We start from the raw sequence: 18,413 nt of genomic DNA on the forward strand, positions 1-18,413 counted from the left end.
ATCATATCCATACAAATCTTCTACAAGAAAGTGTATAGCTGATTTATTAGAAATAGCTGAAAACTAGAAATAGCCAAGTGTGAAGAAGTGAACAGATAAAAGTATAACACAGTCAATGGGATACCACTCAGCAATAAAAAGAACTATTAACATCAGCATCATGGACTAGTTGCACATAATAGTGCTTAAAACAGAAATGGCACATGTGTCTGTGACATTTGGTACAGGCAAAACCAATTGATCATGACAGAAATCAGAAGTTATTGCTTGTTGAGATAGAGCAGTGGTGTAAATGGGGAAAAGCAAAGAGAATTTTCTGGAAAGATGAACATGCTCTTACCTTGATGAAGCATAGATTAGAAGGATGCACACATCTGAATTTTATACTTTAGATCTGTATTTTCTTGTATGTAAATTCATACCTCAATTTTAAAAAGGTAAAAGGGATGTGGACTTTGGAATCACACCATTCTGCCACTTACCAGCTATGTGACCTTGGCCAAGTGTTAAACTGTCAGTCTCTTCATCTGTAAAATGGAAAGAATAAGAGTTCAGAATAACCTCACAGAACTGCCAGGAAAAGCAAATAATGTTTTAATGTTTCTGCACACTATAAAGGCTCACTGAGTATGAACCCCCCAAGAAAGTTAGAAATCAGCAAAGAAGAAAGATACAGGATTGACTATAATAGCAATTCACATATACAGTATTATCTTTTTTAAAAAAACAATCTCTAACAGTAATTATTACTACTTTATGGATGAAGAACCTGAGCTTCACAGATAGCCTATGGTCACTCAGCAAGTAAGCTGCGACACCAGCTTACAAACTTTGAGGTTTTCCCCCACTGTCTTATATACCAGGCATTTCAGTAGGACCACTTCTAGCAACTACGCCTGAAGCTTCCAGGACAGCCCAATCCATACATGAGAAGCTACTATGGGCTCCCTTCATTCTTGACAGCCACAGCTCAGTCTCCAAACATTGAAAAGGAGGCCAATTCTGATAGTTTTGATTAATGAATGGAAGTAGAACTGCAAGCAGAACCCTAAAAATGTTTCTGTGGACCTTTATTCTGTTCTTGGGCTGCCACTTGAAGACACTGATGTCCCTTCCTTAGAGCAATTCAAGAGGGAATTTTAAATGCAGACGCTGTGCTCTAAGAGGCAAGACAGGACCTGAGTGGCTCAATCTGGCCTTGGAAACAGTAGCTGAAATGAAAACCAAAGACATTTTTAAAATACTTATTTTTTTTTAATAATGAACAATCTTTGTAAAAAATTAAGTCACAGAGATATGAGTTACTTGGTAACTCCATTTTTCCAAAGATACCACAATTAATAGTTCAGGTATCTTCTTCCAAATGAAAATGTTCCTTCTTGGGCTGGGGATTTAGCTCAGTGGCGTAAGCACCTGCCTGGCAAGCACAAAGTTGTGAGTTTGATCCCTGGTACCAAAAAAGAAAGAAAGAAAGCCAGCCAGCCAGCCTTCTCCTTAACATCTGTGGTATCCATTCTACTGCACGAATGATCACAACCCATCTAAACTAGTCTCCTATTAATCTTATGGTGTTTCCAATTTTTTTACTACTACAAAGGCTGAAAGGAGTACCTGTGACTACATATTTTGCATAATTGTCATTTCCTTAGGATAAATTCTTAACATCCATAAATTGTTAAATGGGTAATTTTTAATTTAAATTTAAGTTTTAAACTTCTAAATACAAAAGCATTACCAGCTTTGATAGCTACTATTACGAAAGTTTCCATTTTTATACTCCCTCATCAAATCTGACATGCTTCACACTTAAATGCCTATAGAAGACTGACAGGAGACCGACAGAGGTAAAGGAGGCCATGTGGGGCTGGGACAATGCTGAGAGTGAAGGCTCATCTGAAAGGGCAACCCTTATGCGTCTCCAAGCAACAGCTATCACAAGAAAGCTAAGCTCAGTATTACAGATTCAATTTACCAACAAATCAAGAAATTCATATTTTCAAAAACTCCTTCAGGTTTTAAATATTGACAACTAACATACTTTTTTTAAACAAGTAAGTCAAAACACACTAACAGATCAGACTATACTTTGGATACGGAATGCTATACTAACAGATGAAAAAAGAGATACTGCATTTTCACTTGGTATCTTACCATTCTACAGGTTAATTTTTTACTATGCTTACCAATAGAGCATGTTCACCTTTGGTTCACAGTGACCTCAGTACCCTCCCCCAAAGAGCTTTTCTTTCAGCTTTATATACACAACAGAAACTTGACCTAAAAACATCAACAACTTCTGGTAGAGAGGCTAAAGCATGTCTTAAGAAGGCATTTAAAGATTTGTAGAGTTAGGCATGCTGGCACATACCAGCACTCAGTAGGCTGATGCAGGAGGATCACTGAGAGTTCAAAACCAGTCTGGACTAAATAATGAAACCCTGCCTCAAAAAAAAAAAAAAAAAAGAAAGAAAAGAAAAAGATCTGGGATTGAGGTGCTATACTGTCAGCATATTTCAAGAGCCAAAAGACTGTTGAGTGAAAATGATCATTTGTAAAACTCTTGAGTACCTTGGGAAAGGCGACTTAATCCACTACTGCTATTATTTACACAACACAGAAAATTTTATCTTTGCTGAAACATCAAAAATGAAGAGAATTCCACTTACTTGCAGTTTTCATGTACTGAATTTAAGCAACCACTTCCAGCTTTTTAAAAGATGAAATAAAGATTTGTAAGAATTCTTCCCTGATCTCAAAAATGTTACAATACTGCTCCCACAACAGAACAACTGCTACAACCTCTCTGTTCTCAGTCACTCTCTTCATTCCTTAGTCATCCATTACAAATCTCCAGATTTAGATGTTCAAGCATTCCCTGCACCCACCAGAGATAGTGGTAGACATTCATGGCTATCCAAGAACCTTTGAATGCAACTATCTTTTCATCAACTGTAAACAAGTGCTAACCTCCTGGCTCCACAGAGAATCCCTACAAGTCAGTAGAAGCTCTGAAACAGGGGCAGAGGTCAAGGAGATGAGAATTCTGCCTAAGCACTGGATCTCATACCACCCTCACCCTGTTCAAAAGAATCCTTATCAGAAGGCAACTCCCCAGTAAAGACCACATTCAGGAAGAGTGATCTAGCAGTGACCCAGCAGATTCAGCAGAAGCTTGGGAAGAGGCTCCTAGAACTGTTATGAATACAAAATACCTAAATTAGGAACAGAATGTTGTGCAGAAAAGGGGACTTGAGGAGGAAAAACCACAGATTTGTGAATCTATCTTAATGTGCTTCAAGAAAGAACCTGCCGGGGGCTGGGGATTTAGCTTAGCGGCATAAGCACCTGCCTTGCAAGCAGGCAGTCGCGAGTTCAATCCCTGGTATTGATAAAAAGGAAAAAGACAAAAAAAAAAAAAAAAAAGGAAAAAGAAAGAACCTGCCTAATAACTGACAGAATAATTCTGAACCAGAGGGAAAAAAATCTCTTTTGGAACTTATTCTACTTTTTTCCATAATCATCCCAAGATATGCAAAGGATTCCCAAATGACACTTAAAAAAAATAGCTTTCATCCTTTTGTGCATAAAAGCCCCACAATCTAGGCTATAAGTGATTATAACGCCTTAAACTCTCCCTCTATTGTTAGCACCTGAGTCTTCACAATCAAGACAGCCAAAACAGAACAGATTAGTTAAATAGGGGCTCCGAGATCATATTTCACTACGACTTTGGGAGTGAGGTGTTTTTTTTGGGGGGGGTGAGTTATTTAATCCTTCAAATCTCACAGGTCTCACTTGTAAGACAGGAGTAGACAATTTAAAAATGCATGTGAACCATTTTGTGCATTACAAAGTATAAACCAGTTATCATTACTATAATGTGGTAAAAGCCACTCCACAAAGTCAAACTTGAAAGTAAGTATTCCATAAATGATACAACTCTTCTCACAACTGCTGAATATATAAAAAATGTCAGGCACATATTGAAATGACAATTTTCTTTTCTTTCTCAATCTCTAACATTCCCTCTTAAATTCATTCTCTGCACATAATATTTTTTGACACCAAAAACTGCATCATATAGTATAACTACAACCGTAAGGACATGGGATAGAATACTACAATTTTGAACAGCGCCTACGGCAACTATGCATCTGTACACGAGTGTATGGATAACAAGAGTGTGCGTCCCCAGAAGACTGACTCCTGGAGATATCTGACAGGTGAATGTAAAGCCAGTGCAAGTTAATGGAACTTGCTGTCCTAACCATAAGCTGTTTTTCATCCTGCCAGCACCCACAGATTGGTAGAAACTCACCAGTATGGCAAGGGAAGACAATGACTAGACTTTCAGGTCTACCTCAGTATGCTTTCTATTAAACTTTTTATTAAAAAAGAAGTGTATAATTTGTGTATTCATTTTTACAAAGCAGAAGGTTACTCTCTTCAGCCTCCTAAGAGGTCAAATAAATGTGTTAGCAGCTGTGAGCAGAGGAAGAAGAATAAGTCCCCTAATGGTTAACTGGATGGTGAAGAACAATTTTCACCTAACTGGTCATCAATACATGGGCTCCATTTCTGTGACTGAAGTAGTAACTTATATTTGATAACATCTGGAATGGTTCTTCTTCATATCATTAATAAAATATAGTTACAATAACCTATTAGCACAAACCTGAGAATTTCAACATTCTACTACATACGTTAAAATGGCACACACTTAATAGTGTTTAAGCAGGGCGTAGAAGTACATGTCTGTAATTAACACTCGGAGAAGATGAAGCCAGAAGTACAAGTCTGACACCAACTAGACAATTTAGAAATTTTGGGTTGAAGGTCCCAGGCTCAAGCCTCAGTTTCTCAAAAAGAAACATGTGTGGGGGAGCTGCCATTTGGCAAGCATTACTTTATTCTAAATCCTTTAAGTATTACTTAAATTAATCCTTACAATGGCCCTAACAAAGTAAGAATAAATTTTTATTATTCTCATTTTATAGATGAGAAACCTGAGACATGGAAAGATTAAATAACCAAGCTTGCAAATTCATAAATATTGAAGCTAAGTTGAGCCCAAGCAAACACCAGACAGCATCATACTAGGGATCAAACTCTCGACCTCGTACTTAACAGGCAAACGCTTGAGCTGCCTAACTAAATGCCCAGCCCTTACAGTCCATGCTCTTAATTCAGAGTTTTTGCCTATGTAAAAAGCTGAAGCACTCATTTGAAATGCAGATAAAAAATGTGCAAGCAAACATGTTCCCTGTGGGCATTACTTAGAATGTAGAAATAACCTAAATGCCCAAGAATAAATATGATTCCTAACTATGTAAAAGATGAACTCAAGACACAAACAGCAAGAGTGCTGTCAAATGAGATACAATGGTTATGTCTAAGTGGTACAATTAAGGTTGCTCATATTTGTCTTTCAGTGTTTTGCACAATGAACACACATTATTCTACTCCAAATAAATACAATTTGTTTTAATTATGCTGCACCAGAACCCTCAACCAGTTGGGATGGGAGACAACAGCCAAAAAGTTTCTGATCTAACTTAAAGTAGCTCCTTTCCTTGGGATGGTAACTTCTGCACACCAGACAACATAGCACATACAAAAAGAATGTTCATATTAAACTCTAGAAATGGAAGTGGAAATGGATTGAGTGTTTTCTATTTTAGTCTATGTTTATGCTCAATGTAATTATTTTAGGATATTATAAGAAATAGGTTTTATTATATCTAGGCCAAAAATTCAAAATAATTTAGCTGAAATAGACAAGAGACAAAGTTTGACCGGGGAGAAGAACAGCTGTTGCTAATCTAACCATCTACCCTTTGACCTTCTATCTGCCCAATAATTGAACAGTAGCAATTGTTTCTGTATTATGTGCTGTTTATAATCCCTGAGAGCCATGAAAGGAATTAATAATTTAGCTTAAAAAGCTGACAGCCTTTATTGGGGAGTCTCTTGTCTATGGGCAGAAATCAGAGCAAGAGCCATCCTGAAGTCACAGGTCCCTTTACTATTCCTGTTTTATACTTCATTGGCCCCCAAACATAAATCAATTATTTCTCCTGTTTTAAGCAACAATGATGTCTATTCTCTAACTTCCCTTGCATCAGGTCAGTCCTTGTTCTACTGAATTTTACAACTACACGGTAAACATGATGGCTGAGGGAAAAATTCAGGGAGCAGGGCAGACTAGGGTTATTTGGAAATAGAAACACAGAAAGGTTATGCTGTTTTAAACTTCTCTTGACCTTTGGCTGCCCTTAGCTTATGCTAATGGGCATGGTATGGGGCACTTCTTGTAGAAATGAACTTAGCCTGAACCTGTGCCGTAACATTGGACTCCAGAAGCCCAGGAATCATGGGAAGGCAGCCAGAGTGTGAACAGCTGCCCATATTCCAAGCATAGCTGCCCATCTGCTATAACAGAGAAAAGGTGAAAAAGGCCATCTGAATTGGACAAAAGTCATCTTTCCTTAAGTGGTTCCAGTATATGCCACCTATTCTCATAAATCTACTATGTGCAACTATTGCCAAGAACTAGAAGTTAACAGGAAAGGTATGCCCTATTACAAAATAAGTATGTGTGAACAGGCTGAGAAGAATTCCTAGAACTACTAGGAATTTGGGAGAAAGAGAAAACACTGGGGCCTCCAAATTCCAAAAATATAATAAAAAAAAATTCCTATTATTTCAATCTAACCTGTAAACACCATGAGGTAACATAGGATTTATTATTCCCTTCCAGGCAGAACCACCAGAATTTGCAGTATCAAAAACCAGAATCAATTTAATAACAACATATACATCCCATTCTCAGTTCTCAGGATTCCTATAACTTGTGATAGTACTAAATGTATTCATTTGAACTTCAAGATTTGCCATGTGGGGAGGCGCATGCCTGTAATCTCAGCACTTGGGAGGTTGAGGCAGGAGGACTGCTCCAAGTTTGCGGACAGCCTGGGCTTCATAGTTCAAGACCAGTCTGGGCTACATAGCAAGCCCTGTCTCAAAAAAAGAGAGACAAAGAACGAACCAGCTCTAAGATTTTTACAAACTGAGATTTTAAATTTTTACTTTTTGCCTATTTATTATTATCATCATCAAAACTTTATGTATTTCTAGCCAGGTGTAGTGGCTCACACCTGTAATCCCAGCACTCGCGAGGCTGGGGCAGGAGGATTGGCTGGGAGTTTGAGACCAGCCTGGGCTGCAAAATGAGTTCAAGGCCAGCCTGAATTGCATAGTGAGGCCCTGTCTCCAAAAAACAAAACAAAACAAAAACTTTTACGTATTTCTTTACAGAGAAAGGATAAAAATAATATTAACTTCACAAAGTTAAAAATATAGGAGAATACTACCACATATACTATGCCCTTTTTTTTTTTTGGTGATGCTGGGGATTGAACCCTGGATCTTGTGTACATTAGGCAAGTGTTTTTACCCTTGAGCTACTACATTCCCAACCCACAACTTTTTTTCTTAAAAGATGATTTTTGGTGACTTCCATTCTACACTAATGCAAACTCTGCCCACTTGCATGGAATGGAGAGGATTGTTAAGTCATCATAGAGATTCTATAATAAATATTAAGTAACCTAGGATTACATGGCTCAGTAAGCAGAATAATTCAACAATGTTTTGAGACTATCGGAAGCCTTCTGCAGCAAATGCCATGATCGATTTTTCATTGCCACTAAGTAGATAAAAAGTGAATAAGCTTGGGTACTATGCTAAATTCCAGTTCTGAAAAGCATCATCATTTAACTAGATGTTGAAATGCTCCCTCTTCTACCTTGACTTGTAAGAATATGAATATAAATGTTTTACAAATTAAAAGGGTATCATATTTTATTCATTATAAATTTATAAACAAAGCATTATCTTTCTTGGAAATAAACTGTCAAAAGTAAGTAATATTTTAGAAAGTGGTTGTGAGACTACAATTTTTGCTGTTGCTACTAGTTTCATAGGAAGATGGAGGCCATAGCAAGACTGTACTACAAGATAAATTTTTAGCAAACTCACTTTCTATAAATAGATCAATTCTGGACATTAAGCAGTGTTAGGAAAAAAGAAAACATACTATAAAAAGCAGAATACAATTCCCATAATTATAAATTTAAATGAAATAAAATGAGTCAATTACATAAAACTTTTCAATGACACCTTAAATTACACATTTAAAAGCATACACAGACATTTGTTTCTTACCAACAACATTCAGAACTTACTAGTGCCTGGATCAAGCTCTGTCAATTCATCCTGACAGAAACCTAAAAAGAAAGTAATAGAAAAAAGAATTATGATTCTTGAATTATTCTAAGCTGATTCTAAGTATGACTGACCACATATCATATAGTAAGGAAAAATTCAAACTCAGAGATAAATTTGGAGAGCTAAGTGTGACAACTTACGCCTATAATTCTAGCACTGGGGAGGCTGAGGTAAGAGGACTATCTTGAATTTGAAACCAGCCTGTATTACGTAGTAAATCTAAAGGTCAGCCTGGAACACACTGACTCAAAAAAAGGCAGGGTTAGGGGTTTACCTCAGTAGCACAAGCACCTGCCTGGCAAGCACAGGGTCATGAGTTCCATCCCTGATACCAGAAAGAAAAAGTCGGGGCTGGGAATTTAGCTCAGCGGCACAAGCGCCTGCCTTGCAAGCCCGCAGTCGTGAGTTCAATCCCCGGTACCAAAAGAAAAAAGAAAAAGTCAATTTGGGTTTGAATCCTACCTCTAACAATTAGCTATTATATATTCCTCTCTGATTTTCCATTTCATCACCTTACTGTATAAAAATGGAGATAATAGCAATTGCTACATAGTAATGAAGAGATACCAATATAAAATGCTTAACATAGTAAGAACTCAAGCAACAGCACAATTGAAGAGTAAGCATGTCAATGTCAGCTGCATTAAAAACAGACAGGAAGAGCTGAGAACATAGTTCAGTGGCAGAGTACATTAATGTACAGATGATGATTCCCTAGGATTGATCCCAGTACCCCCCACACACAAAAAAAAAAAAAGCCTCTCAGGGGAAAAAGTTTTAATGTATCATGTTCTAGGTTTAGCTCATAAGTGCCTGCTTGGCAAACACGAGGTCATGAGTTCAATTGCCGGCACCAAAAATATATACACATACACACATATCATGTTCTATTCTTTTAAAAAAAAAAAGGCAAAATACAATCAGAACTTACATACTAAGCAGGATAATTTTATTTAAAATTTTCATAAGTGCAGAAATTTTTGCGTTTCCCCCCCCCAAACAGAAGCAATCTTCCATTAATAAATATTCTATTCAGGCTAGGAGTGTAAATCAGTGGTATCAAGCATGCTAGCACACACAAGGTCCTAGATTCAATTCTCAGCATCAAAAAAAATTGTTTTTTATTCTATTCAGGTTGAAATAAACTCTCAAAGCATATTTTATACCCAAAAGTCAAAGCTATATTTGTCTGTGACACATAGCTATCACACTAGAAAGAAAAATCAATCAGTGATGAAGGTCAAACAAAGTAAATCTCTACACAGTTGATCCAAGTTATTTTTTCATAGAATGACTATTTACTTTCTCCTATCTATTTTTGACTCATTTTTCCTTATAAAAGGAGTATTTCCTCATATTTCCTTTTCTGTTCTCCATCACTTTTCTCCCACACACAAAATCAACTTCCCAGTTATAATTATCTGTAACATCTATGGCTGTTTATTCACAGCCTTCATCATCACAGAATTATGGGGTCAGTGTCTGACTTCTCCCCAAGTATGTGACCTGGCCTTTCTTGTTTACACTGTACTACTCCATTACCTCTCATGTGCTTAGCATACAGTAGCTATTTAATTAAAATAAACTGTTGAATAGGAATAGTAAATTTAACCTACAGCAGAGCTGGCACAGTGAATGGTACAAACCTGCAAACCCAGCTACTCAGGAGACTGAGAAAGCAGCATCAGAAATCTGAGCCAGCCTCAATTTAATGAGATCCTGCCACAAAATAGAATTTAAAAAGAGCCAGGGATGTAGGTCAGTGGTTCAGCACTTGCTGAGCACATGTGAGCCCCTGGATTCAATCTCCAACACTGCAAATGCTGGAAAGAGAAGGAGAATGGGGAGGAGTAGGAAAAAGAGGAACAGCAGCAACAACAGCAGCAGGAAGGAGAAGCAGGAGGGATATGACCAGGACTAGCAGGTATAAGGGACTCAACAGGGATTCAAGTAGAAGAAGATTCACACACAAAGTTCTCTGCAGTTCTGGGCTATGTTGCCCACACCACTCACCAACGTGCATATATGCTTTCTGGCCTATTTCCCCTCTTCCTCCACTTGGTTAGAAAAACTATTAATCCAGGGGCTGGGGATTTAGCTCAGCGGCATAAGCGCCTGCCTTGCAAGCAGGCAGTTGTGAGTTCGATCCCTGGTACCAATAAAAAAAAAAAGAAAAACTATTAATCCTTCAAGGTCTAGTTTAATTATTAATCACCACTATGAAACATGGAAAGCAGAAGGCCTCTCTAATATTTACTAAATGATAAATGAATGATTTAAATACCTGCCTCCTCCATTGCTCTTCAAAAGTAAGGACTATGTCTTGCTATCTCTGGAACTGTTTCTATGCTTAGAACAATTGTTGATGCACTATGAAAGGTACTTAGGTGTAAGATGAGTTAAAAAGACACATCTTGCCTCTAAATCAGAGTATAACAAAGAACGGCATAAAAATCACAAGATTCAAGTCTAGTCTGGCCAGTGTGTGGATGAATGCCTAAATGAGGAGAGTGAATCTAAAACACCAGAGTTTGAAGCTGCTGAACTTGACTGAGAAGCCTAAGAAGGCTCAGAATAGCTCCAAGACCTCTCTACACGCAAGCAGTGGGAATCAGAATAACTCATTCTGCACATTAAGGAAACAGCTCATCTTTACACACAGGTAAAACACTGAACATCCTGCCACAAATAAAACTGAGAATATGCAAAACATTAATACAGTACATACTGACCTAAAAAAAGGATTAAAAAAAAAAAAAGTACAAGAAAGCAGGAAGTACTATATAATGAGAAAGTTAGACACCTCGTAGGTTCTAACTCAAGTTTCTTTTAGTTCTATCTTCTGAAGCAAGTCACTTCCTATCCTGAGCTTAACATTCTAGACATTAAATGAAAGCACTCAGTGCCTGCTCAATACCACAGGCGCCTGTCTGGCAAGTGCAAGATCCTGAGTTCAATCCCCAGTACCAAACAATCAATCAATAAATAAATGAATAAATGAAAGGACTCTATTAAAAGTATCAAAAAAAAAAAAAGGACAATGCCAATGTATCTTCTAAAAACCCAATATTCCAAACTCCAAGCAACTAGATCAAACACAAAACACAGAGACAGTGACTCAAACAATAAAAAAAAAATAAAAAAAATAAAAGTAGCTATCTCCTAATTTTATCTGCTTAGTAACCATTCCCTCCTCTGCTAACTACATCTTGATTTTTCTTTAGAGGCTTTCATCGCTCTTCTATTCCAGGTCCATATGATCCAAAGAGACTGACACAAATATGCTGTAAACTGGAATCAACAACAGCACCTATTTTCTAGAGCTATTAAAATGAGAGAGTACATGTAAAGATTCTGCCTAGCACTTAACAAAATACAAGCTCAATACATGATGTGCATTAGGACTCACAAATCCCTGGGGTCTATCCATCTCAATGCTGGGTCTACAGAGGCAAAGTGTACATTGTAGAAAGGTAACTACTAAGCCATCATGACATAAGATGAAGCCCTAAGATCACACTGTCACCTTCATTACTTGCTATAATTCTGGAATCTTTTTTATATTTTTAAATCATTTAATTCCAAGAGTTTGCTATTTCTGAGGAAAAGGACTTCTTTACCCTAAAATTCCTCAGAGGCTCACAAAGAACCCTGACTACAGAACTAAGTAACTAGGTCCACATGCCCTTCATCTAGTCCTAAGACACTGACTCATGTTTATGGTCTCACAGATCAACACTTGCACAGGAGATCTGAGGAGATACTGAGAACAATGCTAATCCCACTAATAAACCACCTGCTCCTAATGAAAATCAGCACAATGGTTAGACATGATTTCCAAAGCAAAGGTCTCAACAACCAGATCTAGCTAGCAAAATTACCTGTACCTAGAAGTCAAATCATTGCTAGATATAATGTTTAGATTTCTTCAATCAGATTCAACTCAAAAGTAAAAACTAGGGCTGAGAATTTAGTTCAGCAGCCTAAGTGCGCTGCCTGGCAAGTGCAATGTTGTTAGTTCAATTTCCAGTACGTACACACACACACACACACACACACACACACACACACACACACGGCAAAAAATCAGTTGTAAGCAAGCTCCTAAAACACACAAATATACAAACATACCCCCAAAAACCACCTACCTAAATGAAGTACATTACAAAATACATTAAGAATTCACTTGGGTGAGGGGAAAAGGGTGGGGGAGAATACACTAAGTACATTACAAAATATTCTCCATAGGGTGTGGTGGTACACACCTGTAATCCCAGCTACATCTGTATATATGTACAGATGTGCATGCCTCTCCCCCTCCACATACACATAGTCAAGTCTGAATTAAGTACCCAGGATATAACAAATGAATCTATTAGCTTTTCAGGAACCTCTGAAGGAAAAACAATGGTTTCAAAACCCAAGAAGCAAACAGCTTAGCAAATCAAAATTTTAATGTTTTGATTAAATACAAGATACATTTCACCTATTTCTTGCAATTTTGCTGCAACTCAAGTTTCACATAGGCTTAAACTGAGATAAAAGTCTGGCATGGTGGTGCACACCTGTAATTCCAGCACTTGAGAGTCTGAGCCAGGATCGCTGTGAGTTCAACGCCAGCCTGGACTACAAAGTGAGTTCAAGGCCAGCATGAACTACATAGCAAGTCTCTGTCTCAAAAAGGAAAAAAAGAAAAAATTGAGATATAAAATTGAAACAAGAGTTCTGAAAGACAAGGGTCATAAAAGGTCTTAAGTCAGACATGGTGGCACATTCCCATAATTCTTAGAAGGCTCAGGCAGGAGGATCTTAAATTCAAGGCCAGCCTAGGCAGTTTGGTTAAACTTATCTCAAAGGGGCAAAAAGCTGGGCTTGCTCTGATCAGTTCTGTCTCCCACGGCTTCTGCGCCTGTATACCACATCATGATAAGAACTACTAGAACCTAAATTCTCTAGCAGGCTCCTAAGAGAAATTTTTTAGTCAAACCAAAAAAAGCAAAAATTCTTTATCAAGAATTTATACTGACATACAATAATCACTTGTTGGTCTTTTCTAGACCAACCAGCTCTAGTCACTTTCATCAGTTTTCCATCTGCCTCATCTGCCTTGACCATGATTAATCTCCTAATGAAACTGTTGCATTAGCAGACTAATTAGTCAGGTTCTTACAGTTTAATCTAGGCAGCACCAATTGCATCCACAGCCTTAGACCTGATATAATGGCAAAAACGTTGCTAGTAAGTCAATGTCTGAAGAACTGCTTCTCCAAAAGACAATGGCAGCAAATAGAATTGCCACCATGATGAATTTCTTGCCAAAGTAACAAATTCTAATAGAAAATAAGTTTCATTATTTCCAGCTTTAACAATCCAGAACACCAGGCCAAGGTAGCACAAGTCTGTAAATCCAGCTACTCAAGAGGTTAAAGCAGGTTCTCCAGTTCAAAACCAGCCTAGGCAAGTTAAAGAGACCTGTCTCAAAATTACAGATTAGGGCTGGGGGTTAGCTCAGTGGTTAAAGTGCCTGCCAGGCAAGTGCCAGGTCATGAGTTCGATCCCCAGTACCCCCCCCCAAAAAAATCACAGATTAAAAGGGTTAAGGATATAGTTCTATAGTAGAGTGCCCCTTACACTTGAGACTCAGTGCCATTAAAATTAATTAAAATAAAAGTCTAAGAGAGATACATTGGTGTATGCCTACTGTAATCCCAGCATTCTGGGAAGCTGAGGCAGGAGGATCACAAGTTTGAGCCCAGCCTGGGCAACTTAGCAAAACCTTGTCTGTCTCCAAACATAAAGTAAAAAAGGGAAGAGGATATAGCTCAGTGTGAAGACCCTGGGTTCAACTTGCAGTACCTCAAAAAATTAAAGTCTAAAACAATTCTGTCCAACAGAAAATTTTATAACGATGGAAGCATTCTATATCTACACTATCCATACAGTAGCCTCTTGCTACATATAGCTCCTGAATACTTGGAGTTTGACTAGTATGGAGGAGCTAAATTTTTAACAAACAGCAAGTAAGGCTAGTGACGATTAAACTGAACACTGCAGATCTACAATTTATCCCTCCTTCTATATCTGTTGACCACATTATGTTGCAGAGATACAGACAGAGACAATGTTCTACCACTGAGCTTACACACACACACACACACACACACACACACAACACACAAACACACACACCCCACACACACAGAGAGAGATTTTTTATTTATTTATTTACTTAAATATCTGGACAGGGTCTCAGCAAGTTGCTCAGATTGGCCTCCAATTTATGATCTGCCTGCCTTAGCCCCCAAGGTAGCTGTTGAAGTTGGGCACAGTACAGCCTTAAAAAAAGGTAATATGGAAATGATTAGGGCAGAATTATTTACTATCCAATTTATAACAGAATTATTTACTATCCAATTTATAACAACAATTATGAATAGTTGCATCGACTATTATCAGACTATACCACCACCCTGAAAATGCAGTCACTTATTTCTTCAAACACTATTAATCTGCCCACACTGTATCAGGCCTGAGGGTTGGAAGATACAAACATGAATAAGACTGACCCCATTCATAGTGAGACCCTATCTCAAAAAGACAAAAAAAAAAACTGATCCAATTATCAGAGAATGACTGTCTAAAGAGGTACAGAACATGCTAAAATGATTACAAAGCCCAACGATGTAAATATACTTAACGCCACTGCATTCTACCCTTAAAAACACTTAAAATGGGAAATTTTATGATGTACATTTTACCACAAGCATATATACTTTTTTTAAAAAGACTGCAGCATAGTAAAAAGATCAACATTTTAAAAAATTAACTATGGGGATATACTGAAGTAATAGTAAGTGCATACAGTTTTGTTTGTTTGTTTGCTTTGAGACAGGATCTTGCTAGGCAGTTCAGGCTGTCCCTAAGCTCACTTTGTAGCCCAGATTACACGTGTGTGTGTGTGTGTGTGTGTGTGTGTGTGTGTGTGTGTGTGTACGCGCGTGCACACTGCCACCTGGGGACCATACTCTTTTACATCAGAATAGGTTTGAATCCTGGCACCTACTGTTAATTGTGTTGGCTCAGAAAGTGACTTCACTTCTAAGCCAATTTCCTCATCTGTAGCCTGTTGTGAACATTCTATGGCAGGACCCACTTAAGTCAGTGAAAAAGCTCAAAACTGCTATCATCAACATTAGATAAGTGATCATGGAGACCTGGATAGAGGAAAAAGACAGGTCCAGGCTGTTTTGAGAAACATATTCAGAGGAAGCAGCACATGAAATGAACAGAGGGCAGAAGTAGAATGTTATCTGATTTGACTAGGCCCCCAACAGAGGGCCACATTTTAAAGACCTGTAACTGTCACACATGAAGAGTTTCTTTGGCCTACACATAATAGTCTCTAAAACCATAAATACACACCTAGGAAATCTTATCTATCCAGCCCAACTCTACTAAAAGTCATTATAAATAAATAAGTTTATTTTTTAAAAAGAACTTTGTTGCAGCACCCAACATACACATGGCAACCCATCCAAACCTCTGAAATTCTTCCCAATTATTAGAGCTCCTCTCTTAACTCCATCTATTTTCCAAACTGGTTCAGGTACAATGAATGGCTTGAGCAGAAGCTGAGAAGAAACACAATTTCTTTTTTGTTTTTCCTGTAACAACGAATTAGCTGATCAGACCACAATCTGTGGTACAACATGGTTTTTTGCAGTTTACAAGATAGTGCCAGACCCAAGCAGATTCAGGACCACTTTTCTTTGAATTGACTAAGCATTAAATTCATAGTTGCCTCTTGCCTTTCTATCTACTTGGGCTATTAGCTTTTGTTTTTCACAGGCAACCTGACAAATCACATTTCAAGAATAACAGAAATGCTCTTGAATTACACTGAGTTCACACAGCAAAAGTTGACTGGCAAATCTTCAAGATACAGTTCCCCTTCTCCACCTTTACAAATGTCAAGGTCACATTTTACAAACTGCAACAAAAACAATGCTCTTTTCCTAATGTCATTTCTTTAACATAAAATGTAAGAAGAAAAAAAATTCTTTAAAGCACGGAGATTGGGTGAGGGAGTCAAAGATTCTTAATTATATAACCTATTATGCCAACCTATTTGCCCACCATAAATGCAATTACAAGAAGTGTCTAGGTTTCTATGGAAACATTAATAATTTCCATCTATCTTATCAACCTACATCACCTTTCATATTATTTTTAAGGCTTTTAGCTTTGTAATTATATCCCTGAAAGTAAGCTGAAGGCAGAAAAGGCAACTCAAGATTATGACATTTCAATTTTAAAATGTTAAAAAGAAAACACAAAAACAGTACACAGCTTCAAGGCTATGGCTACAGAATCAGAAGGTGAAAACAGTTTAGGAAAGCAATTCTATCTGCCAAGTCAGAGGGCACTAGTGTTTGCATGGAAAAAATAGTACAAGCATTTCTCAGAAAACTTTATATATATTATGAGCCTCTGACATTTTTCATTTACAATTTCTGGCTCTCTAGAGGAACAAAAAGGGTTCACGATAATTCTTTATTCAGCTTGGAGATGAAAAACATTTCAAAATACATGCATACAAGAAAATGTATAAAGTAATCCTATTGCCATTTATTGAATCTTTACTTATACACCAAGCATCAGCTTGATGCTCTGAATTACTGCAAAGTAGCTGTAATTGTCCCCCAAAAGTGATTATTTTACTCTATTACAAAAACCACAAGAGTCAGAACAAGAGAACTTCTACTGAGAACATCCGGGTTAATAAACCCCTAGTTCTGCACAATGTGTGCTTTTGTGACAGCCAGTAGAAAGGAATGTAGCATAATTTCAAAGGGCAAACCATAACACTCCCACCACAGAGCCTGAAAGTTCAAAAAATACCTTGAGTCTCACATCTCAGTTGAGACTGCTTACAAATTTCCTTCTGAATAATCCAAGATGCCCCCCCCACCCCCATCCGAAGTAGCTACTAGCTTCTCTGGAAAAAATAAGTTGGTCCCAGCATGCATGGGAAAGGGTGAAGTTTTTTTTTTTTAATTTATTATCATTTCAAAAACTGAAGAAAACAAAATTTAAAAAACCCTACAGACCAAGGAGATTGTCTGAACTTGGTCAGCTCTAGAAGTCATTTCAGAAAGTGTCCCATACCATCCTCAACAGATGGTCCGATGGAACAGTACAAGCCAGCACTTTTAGGAAACCCAGTAGTGAGAAGCAGATGTGAGCTACGAGATGACCCACAATGGGTAGAATGTACTTTCTTATTCCCTTTAAAAGTAAAGCATGGATGTATGAAGTACCTTGAAAATGTCCTTTTGGATCAACCTGAAAATCTATCCTAAGAAAACAGAAAAAAGGGGCAGGGATTTAGCTCAGTGCTTGTCTGAGCAAGTGCAAGGTCATGAGTTTGATCCCTGGTACAAAAAAAGAAAACAGAAAAAAGAATACAAAATTAGAAGACAGAGAAAAGTTCAATTATAAGGAAGTGACTAATTTATGAAAAACCTACTCTGGATTATAATACTGTATTTCAAAATGTGACACAAAACTGTACTCTCAGAATGAGTTCAGCTATATTCCAGTATCTATACACATGAAAAAACATATTATGGTCTGTTTTCTCCAAGTGATTATGTACAAGTGTGGCCAATATGGCCAATTTTTCTACACTGTAATTTTCTTGCTAAAATATAGTTTTAAAAAGAATCACATGGGGTGTGCTCAGAGAAGGTGGTCTGAAGAATGGCTTCTCTGTTTACAACACTTAACAGGAATCTAGGATCACTGTGACAAAAGGCACAAAACTTGTGATTTCTCTTTGGTGCAAATGTCCAAACATGCACTCCATAAGCTTCCACATAAGCTTCTGGATAGTGATAATGTGACAAGGCTCAGTAATGGGGGAAAGCTATAGCATTTGTGGGGGAGATGGACATTTTGAGTGTATCCATACGTAATTTATTGGTAGCCCTAAAAGCAAAGACTTTGAATTTCTGATAAGTTTTTAAAAATAATAATAAAAAAGAACCATATACATTGTAAAAATACTTAAAATGATTTGTCTAAATTCTACAACCACTCATTTCAACATGAAGGAAAAAATT

The 18,413-nt window shown here is 37.5% G+C and overlaps 1 protein-coding gene and 1 non-coding gene across 3 annotated transcripts in view; one reads left to right on the plus strand and one right to left on the minus strand.

Annotated features, from left to right (window-relative positions):
* The window catches only part of Nr6a1 (nuclear receptor subfamily 6 group A member 1), a 202,895-nt gene that overhangs the window by 154,105 nt on the left and 30,377 nt on the right, over window positions 1-18,413 (minus strand). For both annotated transcript variants that reach the window (XM_063227343.1, XM_003470787.4), the window contains exons 2-3: window positions 8,247-8,288; window positions 483-527 (exon numbers count right to left, since the gene is read on the minus strand). In XM_063227343.1, the coding sequence (XP_063083413.1) occupies window positions 483-527; window positions 8,247-8,288 (87 nt within the window). The remainder of the gene's footprint in view (window positions 1-482; window positions 528-8,246; window positions 8,289-18,413) is intronic.
* Window positions 18,022-18,149, plus strand: LOC111757124 (small nucleolar RNA SNORA11). The gene has a single exon (XR_002791503.1). It is a non-coding gene; the product is annotated as a small nucleolar RNA SNORA11 (small nucleolar RNA).

This window comes from Cavia porcellus, unplaced genomic scaffold (assembly GCF_034190915.1).
Source record: "Cavia porcellus strain 051 isolate PalLab524CR breed Dunkin Hartley unplaced genomic scaffold, mCavPor4.1 scaffold_1, whole genome shotgun sequence".
Classification (NCBI taxonomy): domain Eukaryota; kingdom Metazoa; phylum Chordata; class Mammalia; order Rodentia; family Caviidae; genus Cavia; species Cavia porcellus.